The sequence below is a fragment of the Rhipicephalus sanguineus genome, chromosome 6 (assembly GCF_013339695.2).
Source record: "Rhipicephalus sanguineus isolate Rsan-2018 chromosome 6, BIME_Rsan_1.4, whole genome shotgun sequence".
NCBI classification, from domain to species: Eukaryota; Metazoa; Arthropoda; class Arachnida; order Ixodida; family Ixodidae; genus Rhipicephalus; species Rhipicephalus sanguineus.
Genome location: NC_051181.1, coordinates 167,782,767 through 167,808,264, shown reverse-complemented (window position 1 = coordinate 167,808,264; position 25,498 = coordinate 167,782,767). Strand labels below are relative to the sequence as shown.

The window sequence follows — 25,498 nt, the reverse complement described above, 5'->3', positions numbered from 1 at the left end:
GTACACTATTGACTACTTAAAGGAAAAGAAAGGTGCTCCATGACTGACACAATAGACCCTTTTCATAAATACGCCACCTGACGGTGGGCTTTTCGTCAGTTTCGTTTCGCAAAGGCGTGTGGGATAGCCAGCGCCATCGTGAGGGCATGGAAAGCGAGCCGTCAAATGCGTGAGTGCTGTGATGTTTGTGTTGGCGGCTAGTTCTCCGTGTCATCCGCTGAAATCTCACCGTTTGCGTGCTTGAACGAGCTCTTAGTACTCTCCGTTGGTCTTTCTGAGGTGCTTCCGATGCACAATGAGCAACATTTTGTACCCTTCAATGGGTTGCACGAGCAGTTTGGCTCGACTGCCGCGGTTGCGGGACCGTGACCACAGCGAACTCGCGTGTGCGCCCGGACCGGGAAAAGAAGGCTCGCCGAAGCTACAAACTTCTCACCGAAGCAAAGGAAGGACGTCACTGTCGCGGAACTATATGCGACCGCAAGCGCTGAAAATCCTGTATGCCGCAAGCCACACCACGCAACTATTTTCCGGATGCCACGCGTTGGGTATATATGGGCAAGTTGGTGAGCGTTCATAATGATTTTTAAGGCGCAAAGCAGGACAAACACAAGAAAGGACACGGGACGGAGCGCCACTAACAACTGAAGTTTATTCGCAGAAATTCACATATAAATATATGTCGTCCTCAGCGCGTGCGCAGAAAGTTGTATTGCCATCAATGGGGGCGGGATAAAGCATGTTCAATGAACTTTTTCTCTGATTTGTACAATACTATAGACGTGTCGCTGACGCACATGTCACCTTTTTTATCGATAAAAAATGCTTCCATTAATTCTCTGGCAGTTTGGTCTGAGCTTTTAGCGATAACCCGCACGTCAGTAAATCGCGGTCCACAAGAGCTTAAAGGGGTACTGACACCTTTTTTCGAAGGCGAGTTTACTCTGCCATACATATCTCCTGTATGCAGAGACGGCTCTGAGCAAGTGTGAAGCTCAGCAAATGCTGATAAGATATTTTAATTTGATATTAAAGTCATTTTTTCCATGGCGCACCTACTGACATCGACACTAGCTTGACGTCAGGCTACAGTACAAATTCTGGTGACTTCACGCAGCAGTCTGGCGTGTTGTGATGACGTTAGGTACCGAAACTTCCAAGATGGCCGCTTGTACGTCATCAAAACTTCCAAAATTGCCACTTGTGCGTGGAAACGTCACTATATATTGTGCGAGCGCGTGACGAGAAGCTCATACCGTGTTGTGACGTCAGGGTACAGTAGGAACCGAAACTAGCTTTTAAAAACATGCTGTAATTACTTTTTCAGGGCGCACTCGCGCTTAGCACTACCTTTTCTAGGCTCTTGAGGGCTTGACCTTTCATTTGACGCTAGAAAACGACAACTGAAAATGTTCGTGTCAGTACCCCTTTAACGGGCACTGCCTAATGTGCTTAGGTAAATTGGGGCCCTGTTTATTTTGCTCTACATTTCGTTCGTGCTCCCTGATTCGCTCATTTAGGCATCTGCCGGTTTGTCCAATATAGGAGCAGCCGCACGCAAGAGGAATCTCGTACACTACCCCTTCAGCACATTTCGTGTAGGATAGCCCATGTCGAGTTCCACAGCCTCTTACATTCTGAAGGTCTTTTTCTTTTTCTTTTCCTGTTTGAGAGCAAAGCCCTCCGAGCTTCCTGGGCGCAGAAAAAACGAGCGGAACACCATGTCTGCTCGCAACCTTTTTCAGGTTATGGGCCAACTTGTGCACATACGGCACGGCCACCGGTCTGACCTCTTCACGAGGGACCTCAGCAGCGGCCCTAGGAGCCCTTTTCTTCATTTTTTGCAAGAGGCTTTCAGCGACTCCGGTGACGAGCGAGCCAGGGAACCCAGCTGAAGCCAGCCTGACCGTTGGTTGTCGAAACTAGACTGCATCTTGTGAATACACGACTTTCTGACGGTGGATTCCAAACATAGCAATGCGATTCCCCGTTTAACTAACTTTGAATGACAGGAGTCATATGGCAGAAGCGCCTTCTTTGTACGAGGGGCATACCCCCAACAGACCTGATTGACACAAAACACAATTTGCAGATCTAAGAACTGCAAGTGATTACCATTAGGCAGTTCACTCGTAAATTCCAAGCCTTTTCCATGTTGTCTGAATAGCGATAAAATCTGGTCCACAGCCTCATCGAAGTTAACGCTTCCTTCCTTGGTTAAAATGATCAAAAAATCCTCCACGTACCTAAAAACTTTAAGAACAGTGTTAGAAGGTAAAAGCTGCTGCAAGACCCGGTCAATTTGTGAAAGGAAAATATTACATAAAACAGGCGCGACACAGGATCCAATGCATATACCGGTTTTCTGCAGATAAAACTGCTCGTCAAATGCGATAAAAGTCGACTTCAGGTAAAAGTTTAAAAGGTTTAAAAAGTCATCAATGGAAAGGCCAGCAGTGTTTTGAAAGGAAACCGGGTCATTTCTTTCAATGCACTCTCGAACTGCAGCAGATAAGGCTTCATGTGGAACAGAATAAAATAAATCAACCACATCTACAGAAGAGGCCCGTCCAACATCATCGTTTGCATGGAAAAATTCACACACATCATCGGACCTTTTCGTTAAGAACGGGTCGTCTACGTTTAACATGCGCAAGTGTTTCAACAGATAAAGGCTCAGCTGGTTCTGCCATGAACCCTTCTCGGTAACGATTGCTCTAAACGGCAAACCATCCTTATGCGTTTTTACTGAAAAGAAGACTTTGAGTGCGCTACTTTTACATTTGTTGATTCCTTTAGCGAGGTTGTCCAAGCCGAGGCGCTCACACAACGCCACAGCTTTGCTTTTAACCTTCGTAGACTTAACAGGTATGGGTGAAAAATTCTTATTAACTGCCTGGCCAGCTCTTAGTTTAAAGTCATTATCAGCCATAACAACAAACCCACCCTCCTTATCAGCTTGGAGCAATGTTAAACAGTTTCTGCTAAAATAGGACACGATACATCTGGTGGACCTTTCCTTCCCACGTGCAGGCTTCGGAAAACCTGATTTTAGAAGGCAGTCTACTCCTTCTAGCAGGCACTTTTCTCGCTGTTCTGCTTCTGCTTTCCGAGCGATTCGGCGATTAACGGCGATCAATTCGTGAGGGGTAACCTTTGGTTCTAAACCAAACCAAACTTGCTGAAGGGGTAGTGTACGAGATTCCTCTTGCGTGCGGCTGCTCCTATATTGGACAAACCGGCAGATGCCTAAATGAGCGAATCAGGGAGCACGAACGAAATGTAGAGCAAAATAAACAGGGCCCCAATTTACCTAAGCACATTAGGCAGTGCCCGTTAAGCTCTTGTGGACCGCGATTTACTGACGTGCGGGTTATCGCTAAAAGCTCAGACCAAACTGCCAGAGAATTAATGGAAGCATTTTTTATCGATAAAAAAGGTGACATGTGCGTCAGCGACACGTCTATAGTATTGTACAAATCAGAGAAAAAGTTCATTGAACATGCTTTGTCCCGCCCCCATTGATGGCAATACAACTTTCTGCGCACGCGCTGAGGACGACATATATTTATATGTAATTTCTGCGAATAAACTTCAGTTGTTAGTGGCGCTCCGTCCCGTGTCCTTTCTTGTGTTTGTCCTGCTTTGCGCCTTAAAAATCATTATGAGCGTTGGGTATATTTGTATGCAGTGGCGTAGCCAGGGAGGGGGGGGCACACCGGGCCCATGCCCCCCCCCCCCGAAATATTTTTTTGCCATGGCACACAGAGCACAAAATGACACTCGACCACATGTGCCTGCCCGGCCCTCACTTCTGATCAAGGTGGTGCCCCCCCCCCCTAAAAAAATTTCTGCCTACGCCCCTGTTTGTATGTACTAAAAAATGTTGACACGTGGCTTACGATATGCGAGTACTGTCGCTACTAAATGAACGGTGCGCAACTTCATTTTTATTTTTCTGGCTGGCCTTACGAACCCTCGCAGTATTTCTGCACAAACAATCTATCGCAATTCACCGCAGGCAGGCACTCGGGAGAAGACTATTCATTCGTAAAAGCAAGGCTGCACATGGCGCTGTGAAATAAGCACGTCCGTTTCTGTAGCGCGTTTACAAAACGGCGCCCTTCCGCACGTCCGTTTGACATCACGTACGGAGAGAGAGCACGTGCGTTTGTTGTTCACGTTTTATCGCGTACCTTATCGCTCTTCTCTTCGCGATATCCTCGATGGTGGCACATGGGAACGCAGCACGTCTGCACCATTGCAGCACGCCGTCTCTACGAAAAACGTTGATGACAGTTCACGATTCGGCGGTGCTGAAATGTAACGCACTGGCGCGTTGCCGAAGCCTGCGTCGTCTGCTGCGGTGTCCTCACAATTGGCCGCGAGATCGAGCAGAGTCGCCGCCTAGCGGCTACTGGCTGAAGCGCGCCTAGTGTGGATTGCTCCCTTCGTCGTCTGCTAGCCACGTCGTGTTTGCGTGTGCGCGTACGTCCTGCACGTTCTCAAAGGGCGGTTTGTTCTGTTATGTTAGCGCGAGTTTAACTGCTCTTACGTATACCTAACATGGTGTACAGAAGCAAATGAGCTTGCTCGCCTGCATGCGCATTGTAATAAGATCAGTGAGTGCGACTTTTGAGAGGGCTGTGTATTTGTGTCGTACCCTTCGTTCGCCAGAATCATTTCAGCGTTGGTGCCGCTTTCTGGTTCAAGCGCGTCGTAAAGTGCGCTTGGCATAGTCCCAAACATGAGGAGCATTAAATAGTGCATGTGTGAATCCCGCGTTTTAGCGACTCGGTGGTAAACAAAAGCGAGGCTCATGCACTTTCGCGTTGTTGTTAGGTGTATAACTGCGGCACTGTAGTTCGTGATGAGCTTTAGTTGTGCTTAAGATGTCCTTTTATTATACGGTCGTGGTCCCACTACAGCGAAATATTTCTATCAAGTGAAGTCTGACACTTCGGTACTCAAACTGTCTCCTAAAAAAAGACAATGGAATGACACGTCATTGATAAAACGGAGTTCCCGCGCGTAATTTTACATTGGGCGAAATTTATGCAGAAACACCCGTGTGCTTAGATTTAGGTACGCTTTGAAGAACCCAGATGTTTCACCCGAAGGTCGCGGGATCGAATCCCGGCCGCGGCGGCTGCATTTTCGATGGAGGCGAAAATGTTTGAGGCCCGTGTACTTAGATTTAGGTGCATGTTAAAGAACCCCAGCTGGTCGAAATTTGCGGAGCCCTACACTGCGGCGTCTCTCATAATCATATCGTGGTTTTGGGACGTTAAACCCCAGATAATATTATTATTATGAACCCAGATGCTTAAAATTAATCCCGACGGCGTGCCTTACAATTTTGTCGTATAATGTCACGCAAAACCTCATCCTTTTTTTTTTTACATTACCTTGAGCGTTTGTGTGGAGTTGTTATAAATTGATGGAAGTCAGCGGACATGATTAGTTGGAGAACAAAAACTCTTATTCCATAAAATAACTGGACCTTTGTTGCATCACTGTCGTGCATGCAATCAATCGATGAAACCTCGGTGCTAAACACTCTTACATGCGCATGCGTATTCGCGCGAACAGTGCTATTGAAACCAGTGCACAGGAATTTGGGCTGGCATACAAATGAACAAGAAGTAAACACTTGAGTAGTTCAGGCGTGCTACAGCAGTGCGTAGTACACAGAACACAAAGTAAACACGTACAGAGAAAACAACAAAAAACGTCGTATAGTGCGTAAGCGCAGACTGTCACCCAGGGCGAGCATACCTTTCATCGGCAGATTGCGCTTCTCTCACTAGTAATAGTAACGTTGGATGATCTTCGTGCATCGATTCAACAATGAAGAGCGTATATAATACCAGTAAGCTGCAATTAACGCATTTTATTCGCCGACAATCGGCTCAAACAGCTCACAACGAAGCGACGCTCTGTGCATTTAATGTATACGCGCCGCCGACCGCCTCTCCACACTAACCCGGCGACGGTGCTGCCTCCTATAGGTCGATCTCGCGGCGAATTGCGGCAGACTGTAGTTTGCGTGCGTGGCGTTTCTTAGGGAGTAAGGCCATTGAATGTACAGTGGTCAACTCTCATGTCTATAACGCCGGAGCGTCGTGCTCGGAACTGCATGAGCGACATCTACAGCTTGAAACGGGCCACATCAGAGCCTGCGCAGTGTAACTGATGCGCTCGCCATGTAATTTTCGTCCTTGTTATCGCCGCGGCCGCGACAACTGATTTCGGCGTCAGAAGCGCTGTCAACCGTGTAGCGCCTAAAAAAAAGAGAGAGTGCAATTACCGGATCGGCGTGTTTTATAATGCGCACTTATTCTTGGTTCGCAGTATCATATCATACCGAGAATGCGCCGGACAATGGATAAACTTTAAGTGGACGCAAATCTGCTGCTGGGACAATGTGACCGCGAACGGCAAATCAACACGCAGTATAGCTTTCATCGCGCGCTGACAACGGTTCGCTTCGTTTCCTTTTTTTTTCTGTTTTGTTTTTGTGATAAACTGTTGACAGCGCTTCCAACGGCCAAAGCAGTTGTTGCATTCGCGGTGATAACCAACGATCGTAAATGCAAGGTAGGCGCATGAGTGGGGCTGCGCATGCTCAGAGGTGCCCCGTTTTCAACTGTAGATGTCGCTCGTGCAGTTCGGAGCACGACGCTCCGTCGTTATAGATATGAGAGTTGACCACTATACATGAAACGCTTGTTATTTCTATAACATGAGTTTTATGACGTAGAATGTGAAAAAAAGTTGCACATTCAAGGCAAAACCAACATATATTTATTGCGCAAGTTCGTCATCTCTCCATTAGTGTCATTAAATCAAGCCATGTGAGGCCGACAATTTAATGGTATTTAGGCACTTGATATCTTAATCTCTAATTGCATTAGAAGCGTTCCAGTGAACCCTGCACGTATAATTTGCATGTGTGCAGGTATGTGCATTACATTTGCCCGTGTGAACCGGGTAATAAGGTTATAAACGGTAAACTTCTCCCTTAAGGTTACAGCTATCATTTTTTTCTTTCTTTCTGCGGCTCGCTGTGCCGTCCTCAATTTAAGTGTAACCCCTTCCGTAAGCCTCCGGGTTTCTGCCCCGCAGGTAAGCTTTGTCAAGGCGCGCACGTGATGTGGCGTTGGAGGCAATGGGAATATAGGTGCCGTCCCGCTGGGACAGGCCCCGTCATTTTCAATAAGTCAGCCATTTCTAGCTTTCAACGTAACCATCAGTGCGGGCGTGGTGCCTTCTAATAACGTAAGCGACGATGAAAAAGTATAGTCAGGTTCAGTGGATGCATGGCTATAGTCGCTGATTAGACGTCCTATTTTGCAGGATGAAGCAGCCATGAAGCTGATTCGCTGGGTCGAGGTACACATCGGCCGATCACGCAGAAGGACAAAGAAGACACCCAAAAAGCAACAGGAGTCGCCCGGCTTCCCGTCGGAAAGCTGTCCTGCAGAGACCGGCTGTCGTGCCCACCTAGACGCGGAACCGCGAGCTAGCAGCCTACTTCCAGCAGGTATCCGCACCAGCTCTCTGGCGTCACCAGCACGCCAGAGGAACCGCATTAAGACAAACCCGTGGATTGCGCCAAGCTCCTGCAGCTCGGCAGACTCCGGCTGGGCGGGATCGCGTTCTTCCACCGACGGGGATGACCCGACGGCCTCGATGGGGTGCCTGCGCGCGGCCGATGATCTATACCAGCTACCCGAGTCAGTGAGTCCCGCCCGTCGGGAGTTAACGGGTGGCAGTAGCGACGATGAGGCCTACTCTGAGGACTTCCTTCAGTCCGAGGGAAGCAACGACGCGGCAGTGAAAACGCCGCAGACCGACTCGGCTTGTGGAAGCAGCTGCACCACGACGCCCCTGTCTGAGTGTTCCTCGCGGCTAACTGAGACGCTTGCCGACAAAGTACGCCGTCTGCAGGCCGACCGAGCTATGGTCGAGCAGAAAATGCTCGAGGCCCGTGTCGAGGAGCAGGCTTCGCGCTGTCAGAGGATGCAACTCCACCGTGAAATGATGCAGCTTCGGAGGCTTACGCTTGTGCATTCTTTGCAGGAGTTGCGATCCGACCTCGAGCAGTGCGCAGCTTTCCGGAAGACCTTGTTTGATGCTCGACGTTGAGAAGTGTTCGTGTACGTAGAACGGGCTCTGAGTCCGGCTATGTCGTGGTAATCTGGCTGGTATGTAAGCGGAGACTGGCAGGTGACGGCGATGCGACTTCCAAACGCATTCTTACGTGCAGTGGAAACAACGTGCAGTGCCTGGACGGAAGAAAATCGCAAGATCAAATCATGTGGCTAAGTTTCACTCATTTGATATGCTGGACAAGCAGTTCCTAAACGCAACACTGTTATCACTGGATGACCTATCAGATTTGATTGCCTCACGAATCGATTTCCGCGCTATTTTTGAATACGTCAAGGCAGTTGCAGGTAGATTCACTCTGTTAAAAAATCGAGTATTTGGGGAGTATTTCTGCCACACAACTATAATCGTCCTCTGGCTTGCTCACGTTTCCTTTCTTGAAAACCCAGCGCTCACCACTTTACTATATCAAGAATGCTGAGCCACGCTGATAGCGCGCACGCCGTTCGCGACCGGAAAGTGCCTGGACCGCGGGGATAACGCAAGGAAACAGGGGCGTAGCCAGGGGGGGGGGGGGGGGACCCCCCGAAATTTTTCAATTTCGCTTGCGTATATATGCACGCACACATACAAACGCACGCACGAACATATATAAAGTATGGTTGAACCCCCCCCCCCCCGAAAAAAATTTATGGCTACGCCCCTGCAAGAAAAGTACGCGAGGTAGATGACGATTATAGTTGTGTGGCATAAATACTCCCCGAATACTCTTTTTTTAACAGCGAAGGTGTTTAAACCGGCCATAAAAGCTTTGGTGCGTACAAATGTGTACAAAAAGATACCACCATCATGAACGGGTGTGTGCCACAGCAATCAGGCAAACTGGCCAACTAAAAATGAAGAAAGCAACAGACGGGTGGCAAACACCAATTAAGGTTTCTAGACAGGCGTAAGCAGTAATGGAGAACAGCTCTAATAAACCGTCGGGATTAACCAAGTGATACGTTTCAGCTTCGCTGAAGCATTTGTACAGAGTGCTTCAGTGGTACGTACTGCAACGAGAGAGGGAGCGGTAAAGGCAACGGCGGCTGCGAGAAGACCCCAAAGCGATTGAAGTAATAATAAATGTTAGGTAAGTTTAATCGTCCCAAAACCACGATATGATTATGAGAGACGCCGTAGTGGAGGGCTCCGGAAATTTTGACCACCTGGGGTTCTTTAACGTGCACCTAAATCTAAGTACACGGGCCTCTAGCATTTTCGACATGCTAGCACTTTCGCGAATGACGGCGTGCCCGAAGATGTATGGGAGGTGCGAACACTCGGCTTCAGCGCGAGTTTCTGTAGTTTGGGCATCGGTGTCGTGTTTGTGACGGTGTAACTCGAACCTCTCTGCGCTGTGAAGCAGCCTAGAAACGACCTATAGCGTCACGCATATAAAGCCTATCAAGTGTACTTAGAAGCAACCTAGCGTCACGTAGCTAAAGCCTAGAAGCAACCAGAATCGTCCAGCTTCGCCGTTTGGCGCGAGCTGTCTAGCAGGTGTTGGTGGCAGTAGTCGAAAGGAATTTGTTGCGGGTGTCAGTTCGGCGTTCACTGAGCGCTCTCGGATGAAATGCCAAGTGGTTGTGTGCCACTGTGCTCAAAACATTCCAGGCATGGTTGAATTTTTCGAGAGACTCGAAATGAAAAAAAAGATATACGCGGCCAGGATTAAGCGCGACAAATGTCAGCTTAGAAAAACATCATATCTATGCAGTGTAAGTATTACTTCCCCGGAATAATTGTTTGTTGTGCCGGAGTTTTGTGACACGAGAGCGGTGACTGCATGAAACATAATTTCCCTTATATTCTACGATCGAGAGAATGTTTCTTGAGGAAAAACCAAGTAATTTATCGGTTAGCCTAATTACCAGCAGTGAGTTCAAACCGGCATTATGATAAATGCCCAGCTGGTGTGTGTCAGTATGTTCAAATCAGTCCAGGAATGGTTGGAGACTGCTACATTTTCCGAGAGACCCCAAAAAATTGTCTAATGGCAAGGATCAAGCGCGGCAGCAAACGGTAGGGACACAAAAACGTTACCTATATGCATTGTGTTGTTGTCAGCAACATGAAGACAGTGTTGAAAACGGGAACCTACGTCAAGCAAGCAAGACATGTGCATGAGTGAGCTACAGTGAACTTTGAAATCTTGTTTTGATGTAGTTAGCCATAATTCAGACATTTTGTTTATTTCTTGTTGCCCATTCTGATGCAGATTCTGCATTAAGGAAACGCAGCTCACTATTGCTGCCTGGCCCGAAAGGGTCGCTGCCCACGGGGAGCCACCCTGAGGACCGCGCCGTATATGTTGTCAGACTCGATATACTTGACGATCCACAACCACGTTCACTACACACCCTTTATTCTCCGCGCCACATATCCAACATGTCCGACCCCCGCCTCGCTCCTCCCGTAGAGTTAATGTATATGCTACCTTTGTACCATATACAGTAACTCTATCCTCCCGTATCCCCGCGCGCCCCCTCGCTGCTCGCCCGACACTCACGCCATCTCGTTCCTCTGCCGTCCACCACACACAGCCTCCGAAACCCGCACCCAACGCACGCGCACTCCTCACTCCCTTATCTCTCACAACTCTCCCCCCCCCCCCCCTTCAAAGTGTAAGTGTGAATCCGTGGCGGAAGGGAGAAGTAATGGTTCGTGGTACAGCGCTAACTGATCAACATGGGCGATGGTTCGATGACGTCCCGTTGCTGGGTCACTGAGGATGAAGTCATTTTCACCAATCTGCTTGACCACACGATAAGGTCCACCACGCCGCGGTGCCAACTTGGCTGAAACACCCTTGGCTGCATCACTCAAAGTGTGAGTGTCCAAGAGCACAAGGTGCACCTTCTTTGATGGTTGTTGACTGTCGATGGCGATCGTAACTTGACTTAACTGAGCCTGCCAGGCAGCTGCTTTATGCTTCTTAGCATACTTCATGGCTTCTCCAAGACACTGCCTGAGTTCTGCAGCAAGCGCATATGGTGTGCTGCTTCTGGAGGCTTCGTGTCATCCTTGTCGCCTGCAGGTTCCCACGGAGTGCGCAACTCTGAGGGAACCAGCGCTTTCCGCGGTGTGGGCAGTGCCGCCCTGGCGGTGAAAGCGCGCATACTCCAGCCGCTCCCGCGGACGAGAGTGGCGACTGGTTGAGGCGATGCGGGCGCGTATCGCCGAAACAAAACTAAAGGATGCTGGCGATACTGTTGCTCATTCAAGTGCCACAATACGTAGAAATGAAGGAGGATGTATTCTTCTGTGCTTTTCCTTCTAAAACATACGAATAGGAACGGATGCGGCGTTGCATCCCGGCAGTCAGGCGAGCACAGTACGTTCTGCTTTTGCTCTCCTGTCTATAGTGGCGTCGGGCTGGTTTCTAAACCGAATTGCGCGTCTCTGCTAGATTTATTGGATAGTGAGGGCCACCACTGGAAACCGGGGCCAACGAGAAGAATATAATCGGTGTTTTGTCGTAAATAAAACAAATATTATGCAGCATGCGGCATGTGTAACAATCTTTTCATCTCACTACCACCAAGCTCCTTCTGATGCCACCGCGTGCAGTGAATATGATACGATAGGCAGGAAGTCTACATTATTTGCAAACAGTTACGCAGAAGGAAAGCTGTCTACGAGATGCGTACGGGGGCACGGTCGCCGAAGCCGCTGAACTGTTATGATAAATACGCACGCGATGGATGCCTCCGTTGAACTTCACTTGTGCTACAGACAGAGCTGTTGTCATGAACAAAGCAGCGGACTACTCGAAGCTTAGCTTTCTGGAGTCAGCCGATGCGGTAAAGCTTCTTTGTGCATTGGCTGCCGCGGCGAAGTGACGTCGTAATTTACGCCTCGCTAGAAAAGGGTCAAATGTCTTGGATTTTTACTCGCCGTTTATTTCGCCTAACGTACGCGTACTGTTTTAGTTTTTTCGCTTGCCTGTGTCTGCTTAGAAAAAACGTGCTTGATCAACATCGACAATTGCTGGCGTTTTACGTGCCAAACAAGGTATGATCATGAGGCACGCCATAGTGTGGAAATCAGGATTAATTTTGACTGCTTGGCGTTCTTTAATGTGGCGTTCTTTAATCTCAGTACTCGGGTGTTTTTTGTAATTCAACACATCGAAATACGGCCACCGTGGCCGAGAATCTATCCCGCGCCCTCGAGCATAACAGCGCGACACCATACATGGTATGGTGTCGCGCAACCACGGTGGTTTGCTTGATCAACGTCCGCTTGTAAACATACCGCGGGCTGGGCATACATACCACGGCAGAAAAACGTTCACGCAGATACCCCTTGCCTCTAACGTTTTTTTTTTTGCTGCAGTAGTGTGCAGCTGGTATCGACGCAGCACCTACTTATCAATGGAGGCTTGTGAGCCTGCACTAGCTTGACACAAATCCCAGGACGCAAGCAGAGAATGGTGACCGCCGAGTCGCCACCACGGCTCAGCACTGTCTCTACGACGCCGTATGCACACACGTAGTCTGCTTTGCAGGGCTTGTCTCCGTTTTCCAGTGCTTTCGTGAGAAAGTAGCCTTCAGCCAAAGTTAATTTTTTCTAAACCATAGAGCAGTATTACTGGCGCAATGGCTGCTCGAGCTGTTCGCGCCAAAATGAAGCACGGGAACGGCGCACGCGCGTCCGCGCGTGCGCTCACCGCGGTACAGTGCGGCCGGTCGTCTGAGCGCGACCGGCATTGCCTCCGAGATTAGCCGGCGGCGCGGAGGCCATGTGAGCGGCTGAGTTATGTCGCGACTCGCCGCCAGGATGGATGGATGGATGGATGCTATGAGCGTCCCCTTTAAAACGGGGCGGTGACATGTCTGCCACCAGGCTCGAAGAAAAAAAAAAAAAAAAGCTTCCTTGTTTCATTTTGGCCTAATACCTTATCTACATTGATTAAATCTATGTTATTATACCAAAAAATATAAATTCACGGTCCATCTCTCTGCCTCTTAAGGCAGAATGACCTTATTTTTCCGCCATTATTTATTTTTGTTCTTTATCTCTACTTTTCTGCCACCAATACTCTAACCGTCTCTTACTTATTTCTATCGCGGACGTGTTCAGCTTTCCATTGTTGTCCCTAAAACCCAAGGCTTCATGTAGACTCGTGCCCACACGTATACCTGGGTGAATATCGCCACATTCAATCAGTACATGTTCCATCGTTTCCTTAGTTCCCCCGCAGCATGTACATTGTTCTTCTTCGTTACTAAATCTCGCTTTATAACTACGCGTTCTAAGGCAGCCCGACCTTGCTTCAAACAGTAAAGCGCTTCCCCTTGAATTATCATAAAACCTTTCCCTCCTTATTTCGTTTTTTCCTTTTCGGTAGTTACTCAGAGCCGGCTTCTTTTCCATCGCTGTCATCCAATAAGTCCTCTCCGCCTCTCTGACCTTCCGCTTAATGCTCCTTGTTGCCATATCGCCCGCACTGCCAGCCGTATATTTACTGGTGAGCCTCCTAGTTCTTTTTCTCCACTGCGTGTCAACGCTTTTTCTATACAAATACCTGAAAACCTTCTCTGCCCATCTACTCTCCTTCATTTTCCTCAGCCTCTCCTCGAATCTCATTTTGCTCTGCGCTTCCCTCACTTCAAAGCCTGTCCATCCCATATCACCCTTTACCGCCTCATTTGTCGTCTTCCCGTGAGCGCCCAACGCGAGGCGGCCCACCGTCCTTTGATTTACATCCATTCCTGATTGCACCTCTGACTTCATGCACACCACTGAGTTCCCAAATGTAAGCCCCGGAACCATCACACCCTTCCACAGCCCTCGAAGCACCTCGTACCTATTGTATCCCCATAAAGCTCTGTGCTTCATAATTGCAGCATTCCTCTTTCCCTTTGCTACCGATGCTTTCTCTTGTACCTCCATATATCTATCCCCCTCATTTACCCATACTCCGAGGTACTTGTACTCGCTTACCCTCGGTATTTTTTGGCCCTGTATTAATACCGTATGGTCTCCGTGATCCTTGAATACCATCAATCCACATTTTGTTGCACTAAATCCTAGTCCTAGAGCCTCACACTCCCTTCCGCATATATCTGCCAGTCGCTGTATATCATCTTGACTGTCCGCAAATAAGACAATATCATCAGCATAAAATAGACCTGGAAGCTTCTGCTCAACCATCGCTCCGACCTGTTTGTGTGACAAATTAAATCCAATGTTGCTACCTTCTAGCGCTTTTTCCATCCTCGCCATGTACAGCATGAATAACAGCGGGGACAAAGGGCATCCCTGTCTCAGCCCCTTGCTAATTTCAACGCTGTCCTTGCTACTTATTCCTTCCCATTCTATACAAACTGTATTTCCTCGGTATATTTCCCTCAAAAGCTGTACACAGTCGTCACCTATGCCCACTTCCTTCAATATATCCCACAAAATTTCCTGATTAACGTTGTCATACGCCCCGGTGATATCTAGATAAGCTACGTATAAGGGCCTGTTTTCTATTTTAGATATTTCTATACACTGGGTAAGAACAAACAGATTATCGTCTAACCGCCTGTCGATTCGAAATCCATTCTGAAGTTCTCCCAAAATATCATTTTGTTCTACCCACGCTTCTATTTTTAATTTTACTGCCTGCATCGCCAACCTGTATAGCACCGATGTAATTGTTAGCGGTCTATACGAGCGAATGTTATCCTTTTCTCCCTTGCCTTTATAGATTAAGTTCATTCTACTTTTTCTCCAACTGTCTGGTATTTCCCTCTCCTGTAAGCACTTTTCTACGGCTTTCAGCAGTGCTTCTTTAGTGTTATGTCCGAGTTCGTTAATGAGGCTGACGGGAACCCCATCTAAGCCCGGAGTAGTGCGCTTAGGAATTTTTCCTTCGGCCTTCTTCCAATTGAAATTCTCTAGTACTACATCTTCGTCGGTTGCACTCCTTTGCGTATTTTTACTCACCGGGGGAATCCCCTGGGGGACCTTTTTAAACGAATCGGCTGTTATCTTTCGGATGTAACCTAGCGCTTCATATCCTTCCAATTTATTTCCTCCTTCATCTACCATATGTTGTTGCATTGTGACAGACTTCCTACCCAGCGCTTTTAGGTGGCTCCAAAATATCCTAGGCGCGGCCTTCTTCTTTTCGCGAATCTCTGTCATCCAGCGTTCACTTTCACCTTTAATTTTTGCCTCGACTAATTTCTGCACAATGGATTTTTGCTCTAAATATATTTCCCATATTTGGTTGACTTCGTCCTGTGGCCGCTTCTCCTTTTTTGCCTGTCTGTGCTCCCGTGATGCCTGACGTCGCATCTCGATCGCTTCCCGGATTTCTTTGTTCCACCAACTTTTTGGCTTTTTCTTTCCTTTCCAACAAATAGTTTTCTTCTCTATTTCCATTTCTTTCGTGATTACATGTAGCAGCTCACTATACTTCCAGTCTTTGCCTGGTAGTTCGTCTACTTTTTCCTCGACTCTTGCGGCTATATTTGTTATTTGTTTGTCATTTAGATACGAGCTGCCAAACTTTGATTCTATGTTCTTATTTTCAGTTTTATATCCCATTTGTAATATTATGCGTTTATGATCACTACCCAAGCTGTTAATGCCTTCTTCGTCTATTCTCATCTCTCTAAGTTTGTCATATATTCCTTCTGTCATGAGACAGTAATCAATGCTCGATTGCCTGTTTCTGACTTCCCACGTGATCTGCCCCTCACACTTAGGCCCCACGTTAACTATCTCAAGACTATGTTGCTCGCAGAGATCTAGCAATAACTTGCCATTGGTGTCTGAATATCCGTCAAGGTCATGAATGTGAGCGTTCATGTCCCCTAGAAGGATTATCTCGGCATCATGACCAAATTCTTTAATATCGGTGCTTATGCATTTCACTATCTCCAGATTCTTTTCTCTGCAGTTATTGCCTGTCCACAAGTAAGCTACACCTAGCCACGTTTTCTTTCCACCTACTGTGCCCGAAACCCACATGTGCTCTGAACACGTTTGTTTCACTCTCTCCCATTTTGTTCTGCTATGAATTAGCATTCCAACCCCCCCACCTCTCCTTTCTGATGTGATCCTGTTACATCCTTCCCAAACATAATTTTCAATATGTGGTGGCTCTTCCAAGTCTCTAAGGTGTGTTTCTGTAACCGCATAAACACCTATCTGTTCCTTGTTTAACTGTCCCTCAATCTCTAACCATTTTGCCTTTTTTCTGCCACCCTGCATGTTAATGTAACTAATTGCAACACGCGCCTTCTCCCTTCTTTTACCTTTTCTCTGTTTTTTCGCTATACTACCTGTCAAAGAGTCCCCCTGTTTGTTTTCCTCATTACAAGCTACCATGGGCACCGAAGGGCCCGTGTGCCCCCCAAAAAAGCTACTGCGCGTCCTGCAAGACGCCAACCCACCTCATGACCAAGCCTCCTATCGAAGTGTATTCCGTCTCTTCGAAAACCACCCCACCTGTGCACCTCTCTGTTTATTTCCACTACCTCGATGCCTTTCTCTCTACTCATCTGCCATATCTCTTTGTTTGCGTCGACAACCGCTCTTTGCAGATTGCCGTCACGCACCGGTACCTCCGGTATTGTGCATACCACTATCTGCACCTGAGGGGAAATGGCGCGCATGTCATCGACCCCTTTCGCCAATGTGGTCGCTAGTTCGGCTGATTCGTTACTCAAGACGTCGTTTAGACCTCCCGCGATTATCACGAGGTTACGTCCATTAGACTTAGCTGCGAGTTTTGCGTTAGCTTGTCTCATCACTGATCCCAGCCTATGGCCCGGGAACTTTCCTATTAAAACTCGTTTGTCGCCTCTCACCCTTTCCTTGACTGCTTCTGCGCATGCAGCTAAGTTCGAGTCCCCGGCGATTATCACGTGATCCGACTTTTCTGGTGGACTCTCCCGCACCTGGCCACTGCACCTGTTACTAGCGCGTGCTACTGCTGTTGTTTTGTCCCCTCCCGTTCCCAAGACTACTTCGCGGAAGGTGGGTCCTGTGTCCCTTGCACCTGTCTTTTCCAAACCTGTTTCCCCCTTCGCGCCTACCACTGTGGGGGTCGATGCCCCATTTTTCCCGCTGTCGCCTGCTTCCCTGTTCCCTGGCATGGCTACATTTGCTGGCATGGCTACCTTTGCCAATCCCTCCTCGGCTGACTTAAGCCTTTCCGCCATAGCCATCGTTTTTTCCCGCTCTGTCGCTACCGCTTTCTCCAGCTCGGAGATTCTCACCTTGAGCTCATTCTGGGCGGCCATCATTATTTCCATCTTCGCCTCTAACTCGCATTGCTTACACTTGGCGTCAGCTCTCTCTGTCGTCTCATCCTCACAAACCTCTATTTTCCGCCCCATTCCGCATCCTGAACACTTTACGGTCTTTTTGACCATGGCTATAGAGCATTCACGCGGCAGATTAGATACACTTAAAGCCAAATGATATCACAAAACTCCGCACTTCAAAGCACCTGTGCACCTTTCAGCCACGTGGTGGCCAAAAAAACAAATATTAAAAAAAAAAAAAAACACCCGAAGCGACTGTCACACCACTTTGTACCAACAGCACAAAGTTGTAAGCTCTATTAAGCTGCAATCTAGTGGCTTAACTAAAGAAACAAGCTCGAATCATGCAAAAAAAAAAAGCACTTATCTGACGCTGTCATTCCGGAGCCCACGAAAAACACGTCCGTCCTCTAGCAGCACCTAGCGGAAACATCCAGCACCTAGCGGAAACATCCAGGTGGCGCCCTTTTTCGGCGCGCCACCTATCCAGCGCTGGTCTCCCTATCCAGTGACTACTGTTGCAAAGCAGAAGCGAGGTTCTTAGGCCAGCTGTCCCCAAACGAGTCTTCCCGCTTCTTCGATCCCCCCCCCCCCCCCCCCCAATGCGGAGAATGGGTTTGTCACCTACACCTGCCGTCTTTCTCTCAGCTGGGCGCTTCGGCTGCACGGTAGCAGCTACGCGCGGGCCTCTCCAGTCACGGCCGGTCTAGAGGCGCGCGCTAAGGAGCGAGCGCGCGCCATCCAGCCCGGCCGTGCTCCAGTATGCGAGGAATGCCGGCTGTATGTTGCAAGGGTGACCGCAATCAAGTCCTTCAGCCGGGTCTCCTCCGTGGAACGCGTGTTTGCAACGAGTGCGTATTTGGTGGAAGCTGGTGCCTTTGTTCGTCAAAAGTTTTCAGTTCTCCGAAGTGACATTGCCCCCGCCTTGAGTAAGGTTCCATTGACGCCTTGAGTAACATGACGCCTTGAGTAAGGTTCCGCGACGACTGCAGGGCATGCTGCTACAAATACAGCGTTACAACATCGAAGTTGAATATCGTCCAGGCAAGCATAGGCGTGCGCAGGGTTCCCCATTAGGGGGGGGGGCAAAGGTCCGTCGCAGCGCCCCCCCACCCTACTAAGTCAATGTACAAGGCAGATTTTGCGCCCCCCCCCTCTTAGGTGATTAGGGGGGCGGCCGCCCCCCCTGCCCCCCCCCCTCTGCGCACGCCTATGCAGGCAAGAAACTCGTCATTGCAGACACTATGTCAAGGGCATTCCTTCCAGACACAGAAAGCAGCCTGGAATACCATGAAGTAAATGTCATCGTGCGCGAATGTGTGAAGAAAGAAACATTGAATGAAATCAAAAGCGCGACAGCGCAGGACAGAACAATGCAGAAACTGATGAGTGTCATCTACAGTGGTTGGCCAGACGAGAAGAAACAAGTCCCAGCTGAAATTACACCATACTTTGCCCACAGAGACGAGCTTACTGCACAAGATGGCCTGGTCTACAAAGGTCAACGTGTAGTCATACCAATGAGCGTGAGAGACGACATCAAGAAGAGACTGCACTCCGCACACCTTGGAATGGAAAGTTGTCTCCGTAGGGCTCGAGAATGTGTGTATTGCAATGGCCCCAAATGAACGCTGAGATCAAGGACTACATTGGGACATGCGAAACATGCCACGCACACGGTAACAGACAACAGAAGGAGACCCTGATGCCTCACCCAACACCTGATCGACCATGGGAAAGAGTTGGGATTGACCTAATGGAGCTGCATGCAGAGGAAACATTTCCTCATAACAGTTGACTACTTCAGTGGCTTTTGGGAAATCGATCAACTGCAGTCTACAACAGCTACTGCAGTCATCAAAACACTGAAAGCCCACTTCGCTAGGTATGGGATACCGGATGTCGTCATCAGTGACAATGGGCCACAATTTGCGTGGATTTTGAAGACTTTGCAGCAGAATGGCAATTCCAGCACTGCACCTCGTGCCCAGGACATCCGCAGGCGAACGGAATGACATAATCAGCTGTAAAGACTGCGAAGTCACTCTTGAAGAAGACATTAGGGAGCAACGGTGATCCATCCTTGACCACCGCAAGTTGAGGAAATGTTACACGACGATGTAATTCAGCCATCTAAAAGCCCATGGGCAGCACCGGTCGTTCTTGTCAAAAAGGAAGACGGAAGCCTCCGGTTTTGCGTCGACTATTGAACAGCGTCACCAAGAAGGACGTCTACCCCTTACCCCGGATCGACGATACTTTAGACCGTCTGAGCGATGCAAAGTATTTCTCGTCCATGGATCTGAAAACAGGGTATTGGCAAATCCAAGTTGATGAAAGAGATCGAGAGAAGACCGCCTTCATCACGCCGGATGGGTTGTATGAGTTCAAAGTGATGCCATTTGGACTTTGTTCCGCTCCAGCAACCTTCCAGCGTCTGATGGACACAGTACTGGCAGGTTTCAAGTGGCAAATATGTCTGGTGTACCTGGATGATGTTGTCGTCTTCGCCGCGAACTTCAGCGATCACCTCAAAAGGCTTCGGACAGTATTGGAGGCAATCAAGTCATCAGGGCTGAGGCTGAAGCCAGAAAAATGCCATTTCGCCTACGAAGAGCTGCAGTTCTTTGGCCACATTATAAGCAAAAATGGGGTACGACTAGATCCGCAGAAAACAACCGCTATCGCACAGTTTCCCCAGCCGGAAGACAAGAGAGCGGTGCGCAGATTCTTAGGACTGTGCGCGTATTACCGGCCGTTCGTTAAGAACTTCTTGCACATTGCGGAACCTTTGACACAGCTGACCAAGTCAGACGTGCCCTTCAAATGGGAAGCTGCGCAACGCGACGCATTCAAAGAACTTCAGCAGCGTTCGCAGTCACCGCCGGTGCTGGGTCACTTTGATGAAAATGCCGAAACTGAGATACATACGGACGCCAGCAGCATCGGCTTAGGCGCCATTCTCGTCCAGAAGCAGGAAGGCTGCGAGCGAGTCATAGCGTATGCAAGCCGGTCATTGTCAAAGTCGGAAGCGAACTATTCCACGTCTGAGAAGGAGTGTCTTGCAATAGTATGGGCCACGTCAAAATTCCGCCCATACTTGTATGGAAGACCCTCCAAGGTTGTAACTGATCATCACGCGTTTTGCTGGTTGGCCAATCTAAAAGACCCTTCCGGCCGGCTTGCTCGATGGAGCCTACGGCTTCAGGAATTTGACGTCAGAGTGGTCTACACTTCTGGCCGTAAGCACTCCGACGCAGACTGCCTGTCAAGAGCCCCCGTCGGCGCACCCCCAAACGACGATGATGACGATGCCTTTCTTGGGCCCATCAGCAGCAGCACCTTTGCGCAACAGCAGCGCTCAGATCCAACCCTACAACACCTGGTCAAGTACATCGAAGGCAAGGCGTCCATGCCCTCTGCACCGTTCAAGCGTGGGTTATCATCCTTCTGTATGCAAAACGGGATGGTCGTCAAAAAAATTACAGCATATCCACGGGTGAATGATGAAGAGTGCTGTGTTGTGGGCTGATGGTCCCGACGAAGAAAGCAGGCGAAGACGACCGGCGGTGACGAACGCGGCCGGCGGGGAAGCCTTCCAGCCCCGAACACGCGAGTTGGCGCGAAGCGCCGAAGAAAAGGACCTCCGCACTCAACGAGTACTGCTCACACACTGACTTTATTTACACGTGCGCCGGTTGAATATCGACACCAGAGCGGCGCCCCCTGGCATCTTTACATGGCATTCCGAAACCTAAACCGATCACACACGAACACCACAAAGAGCTTGGGCGAAGCTCCTGAAGCAATCATGGTCTCGGGATTCGCTTCTCGTTGAGCCCGTTTCGCAGCGGCGTCCTTGGCGCGCACCGTCACGGGATCCGCCTGGCTGCCGCCAAGCGAGCGCCCGCCGCTGCGCATCGTCCATGCTCCGCCAACGATCCGACACGTACGGCGACGATCCAGGAGAATGATGGCATCTTCGACAAATCGCACTGGTGCGCACCGGGGCGCCCTGGTGCGCCGTTTCGTCAATCGTCGTAGCGCCTGGGTGCCCCGGTGCGCACCGGTGCGATTTGTCGAAGATGGCATGAGAGAGGCGCTCGCTCCCCGTGCATCCCCGCGCAGCAGCCAATCGGATAGCAGCGGCACTTCCAGCGCCATCTAGTGTCGATTCACACAAGCGCCATATTGCACACAATTCTGTTGGACCAACGCCATCTAGGAAATGAGACGAGAAATGGTGATGACGACACAGATTGTGTACAGCGCCATCTAGAATATCGTCCCTGAACTGCAGTTTGTATGTACTTCTTTGGGACAGCGCCTTCTATTGCATCATACGGGAGATCCGTTTACGCCGGACAACGGAGACGTGACAAGGTTAGACTAAGAGGAGCTACGCCCCTAAAAGAACTTCGCACCGAATAAGGCAGCTTACCTCCTTGTCGTTCCAGACAGCCTCCGAGAAGAAATTCTGCAAGCGTTACATGACGAACCCACTGCTGGCCACCTCGGTTTTACACGTACACTCCGCAGAATCCAGGACAGGTATTACTGGCCCCGTCTCTCAGCAGATGTTGCGCGATACGTCAAGAGTTGCCGTGAATGTCAGCGCCGGAAAAAACCTCCAACAAGACCAGCTGGACTTCTACAGCCAATTCAACCACCATCGAGACCATTCCAGCAGATTGGTATGGACCTGCTTGGACCCTTCCCCACGTCAACCTCCGGTAACAGGTGGATTATAGTGGCTACCGATTACCTCACCCGATACGCTGAAGCAAAGCCTCTACCGAACGGCACAGCAGTAGAAGTCGCCAAATTTTTCGTCGAATCAATTCTCATCCGGCACGGCGCACCTGAAGTACTAATAACAGACAGGGGCACGGCGTTTACGGATCTCACGCAGGCCATCCTACATTACAGTCATACAGATCATCGAAGGACTACGGCGTACCATCCGCAGACAAACGGCCTCACAGAACGCCTGAACAAGACCATTGCAGACATGCTCGTGATGTACGTGAACACCGCGGTGCAGGAGACCACCAAAATGACACCCTTTAAGCTTGTCCACGGAAGGGACGCCACTACTACTCTGGACGCCATGCTGCCTAATGTCACCGACGAAAACAACCTAGATGTAGCCGCATACCTTCAGCGCGCAGAAGAAGCCCGGCAGCTTGCGCGGCTACGCATAAAAGATCAGCAGCGCACCGACGCCCGCCACTACAACCTCCGACGGCGCGAAGTAAAATGCAAGCCAGGTGACAGAGTTTGGGTTTGGACTCCCATTCGACGTCCGGCCCGTAAAAGGTCATCCGCCAACTTGGCGAATTCTACTACGAGGTAGTCCCTGATGGGGCTAGCGCATCCCAGCGACGCCGCTCCCGACCAGAAGTGGTGCATGTCGCCCGCCTAAAGCCTCACCATGCGCGCTAAAGGACGCTTTCTGTTTGCATTTCTAGTTTCTTTTTGTGTGTATGATCTGTGCTTATTTGCCTGTTTGCCTTTGTACCTGCTGTTTTGTTGTTTTTTAGCATCGGGACGATGCTTCTTTGAAGGGAGAGTAATGCCGCGAAGTGTTAGTTTTGTGTATGCCGATAGCCGCCTGCATGCGGATCTTATCATCTCAGATGCGAGACGCGTCGCGATTATCTGGGATGACCGTGGCCTCGTGCGTTGGCGGTGAGATAGGCCCATACTGCTGGCGAATGTACTAGCTGATTTTGGGGGCGTATCTCGAACGTTCAATACAGCCTTAAAATAGAGTCCGGGTGATTACAGCGGGTATTCTGTTCCCCGACCGCTGCCGAGGACTTTGTTCACCGCCGCCGAAGCCAAGGTGTGCGTTTTGCTCTTATGGGCGCAAGTCCGCCTAATAAACGGATTCTCTTCTACATCACGAGCCTCCCAGTCTCCTGTCTTCGGGCTGCCGTCACGGCTACCCGAGGCGACTCCCTAGATTTCGCTATTGGTTGCCCTGTTGGGTTATAAAAGGGTAGCTCGCAACTACGAGGTTAAGTAACGTCATCTGGGCAATACGCAAGGACCTGTTTTTTCTTAGATTCGTGCCTTTTACCGCGATAGCGTTAGAGAGCTCGTGTCGCAGAAATTCCGCCGTTGGCGTCGGCACCGTTGGTTGTGAGCGAAAAATCGTCCGTGACCGAAAAATCGAGAAAGAAGCAAATAAAATAAAGAATAAAATCTTCGGTCCCATTGACGATCGAACCCGCGCCGTTCGCGTGGCAAGCAGGTGTCTAACCAAAAAGCCACGATGTTACAGCTGCTTCGGAAAAAAAAACACTACATAAATGCCATGTAGTGGAAGGAGTCTCCTAACGCATTTTGTTCGGCAGGTGTCACGACGAAAACGAGCCCATTCGGCGATTTGTAGGCGCATTTGGGAGGCCATCAAACTACGTCGAAAATGGCCGGGATAATGCAGCCATCGAAGCTAAAAAAATCACAGCATATCCACGGGGTGAATGATGATGAGTGGGGCGAAGCTACGGAGGGAATCATCTGTAAACCGTGAAACTCTTCCGTGAAATGCGCCCAGTACATAATATAAAGAGTGTGAAACATCGTGTATATTGTTACTAACAGCGCAAAAAAGGACGAAGGACAAGGAAGAAACGCAGACAAGCGCTGACATCAACTGAAAAATATTTAAGGAACCTTCCGTGTTTCTTCCTTGTCCTTCGTCCTTTTTTGCGCTGTTAGTAACATTATGGATCACCAACTTGCCCAACGAATCGCTCTCTTAAGATCGTGTATATATTAAACATCAAACTTTTATTGTACTGTTGGTTTACGTGGTCCCTTCATTATCACTTGTGATCGGTGAAATGCAAGGAAGAAGTCCGCTCCCGAGCGAAAGAGCGCCAAGAGCGACCGCATTCCCCGCTCGCCCTGTGCGAATTAAAGGCAAGGCTAGAGGGAAGACAGGACGCGCGTTCCACGACGCGAGGTCGGTAGCATGCCCAACGAAAGCCAACGGAACGCGATCGTGCAAGTGCTCCGGCTTCGCATCGCCTCATGGTTCCATTTAGCGTCCCAAAACCAAACATATTGCTCAAGGTGTGCCTTGCGTTTTTCGTAGAAATAATTTCTTTATCATGTACATTAAGACGAAAAGTTGAAAGCTCACTAGAGTGTATCGCCCGCAAAGTATGTCTTTAGTGTGATTTAACTCTCGTACGGCAGGGTCCTCGCGCCGTTGCCGGTCCACCTCGCCCGTTGACGATCGGGCGAGGTGGCTACATGCAACTACTACTACTACACTTTAAGAAAAACATCTGGCGTTCTTTCGTTCTGCTTTTACAAAACATCTGGCGTCTTTCGTTGGTTTATTTCATCAATCAACGGCGTTTTGAACAAAATTTTTATTGTTTAATCACGCACAGGAGAAATCTCACCAGGCACTACCTTGGAGGTAAACAATGGCTGCTAATGGCAATGAGAGACAGAAGAAGTCGGCTTTTAGCTAACACTTACACTTCTACTTCTACTAACGTTTCCTACTGGAACATGCCAATGGCTGCCAATGGGGAATGAGAGACAGAAGAATTCGGCTTTTAGTTAACGCGCACGCTGCGAATTTTTTATTGTTCAACAACGCACAGGAGAAATCTCCCACCGGCACCACCTTGGAGGTCAAAGCGTAAGACTTGTTACTCACTACTACGACCACGACGACTACGAGGGACGAACGGGTGCCGCCTTAAGGAGCTTCGCCCCTAAAACACACACGAACTTTCAAACAAAAATGGACAACTATGTCTATCTAGCGGTAAACATATTAAGCCAACGCCGGCTTGCGGAGGCGTTGATCAAGCAAACAGAAAGAGAATAAAACGTTTATTTCATATGTTCTTGAGAAGATCGGTGAGTGGGATCTTTAGTCCGGGATCCCATTGGCGCGGGCCGCTGTCCTCGCACGTTTCACGAGGGCCTCTTGGGACTTCGGATCCGAGATGGACAGAGCTGCCTCCCACCCTTTTATGTTTAGTTGTGTCCATAGAGTTAATATACTGACTCTAGAGGAAAAGCTCCCCATAGGG

At 49.3% G+C, this 25,498-nt stretch overlaps 1 protein-coding gene across 1 annotated transcript in view; it reads left to right on the top strand.

The window, feature by feature from the left end:
- The window catches only part of LOC119397023 (uncharacterized), a 47,532-nt gene extending 34,795 nt beyond the window's left edge, over nucleotides 1–12,737 (top strand). The window contains exon 2 of the mRNA XM_037664447.2: nucleotides 7,360–12,737. Within this exon, the coding sequence (XP_037520375.1) occupies nucleotides 7,372–8,151 (780 nt within the window). The 5' untranslated portion in view covers nucleotides 7,360–7,371 and the 3' untranslated portion in view covers nucleotides 8,152–12,737. The remainder of the gene's footprint in view (nucleotides 1–7,359) is intronic.
- Nucleotides 12,738–25,498: the final 12,761 nt, after the last annotated feature.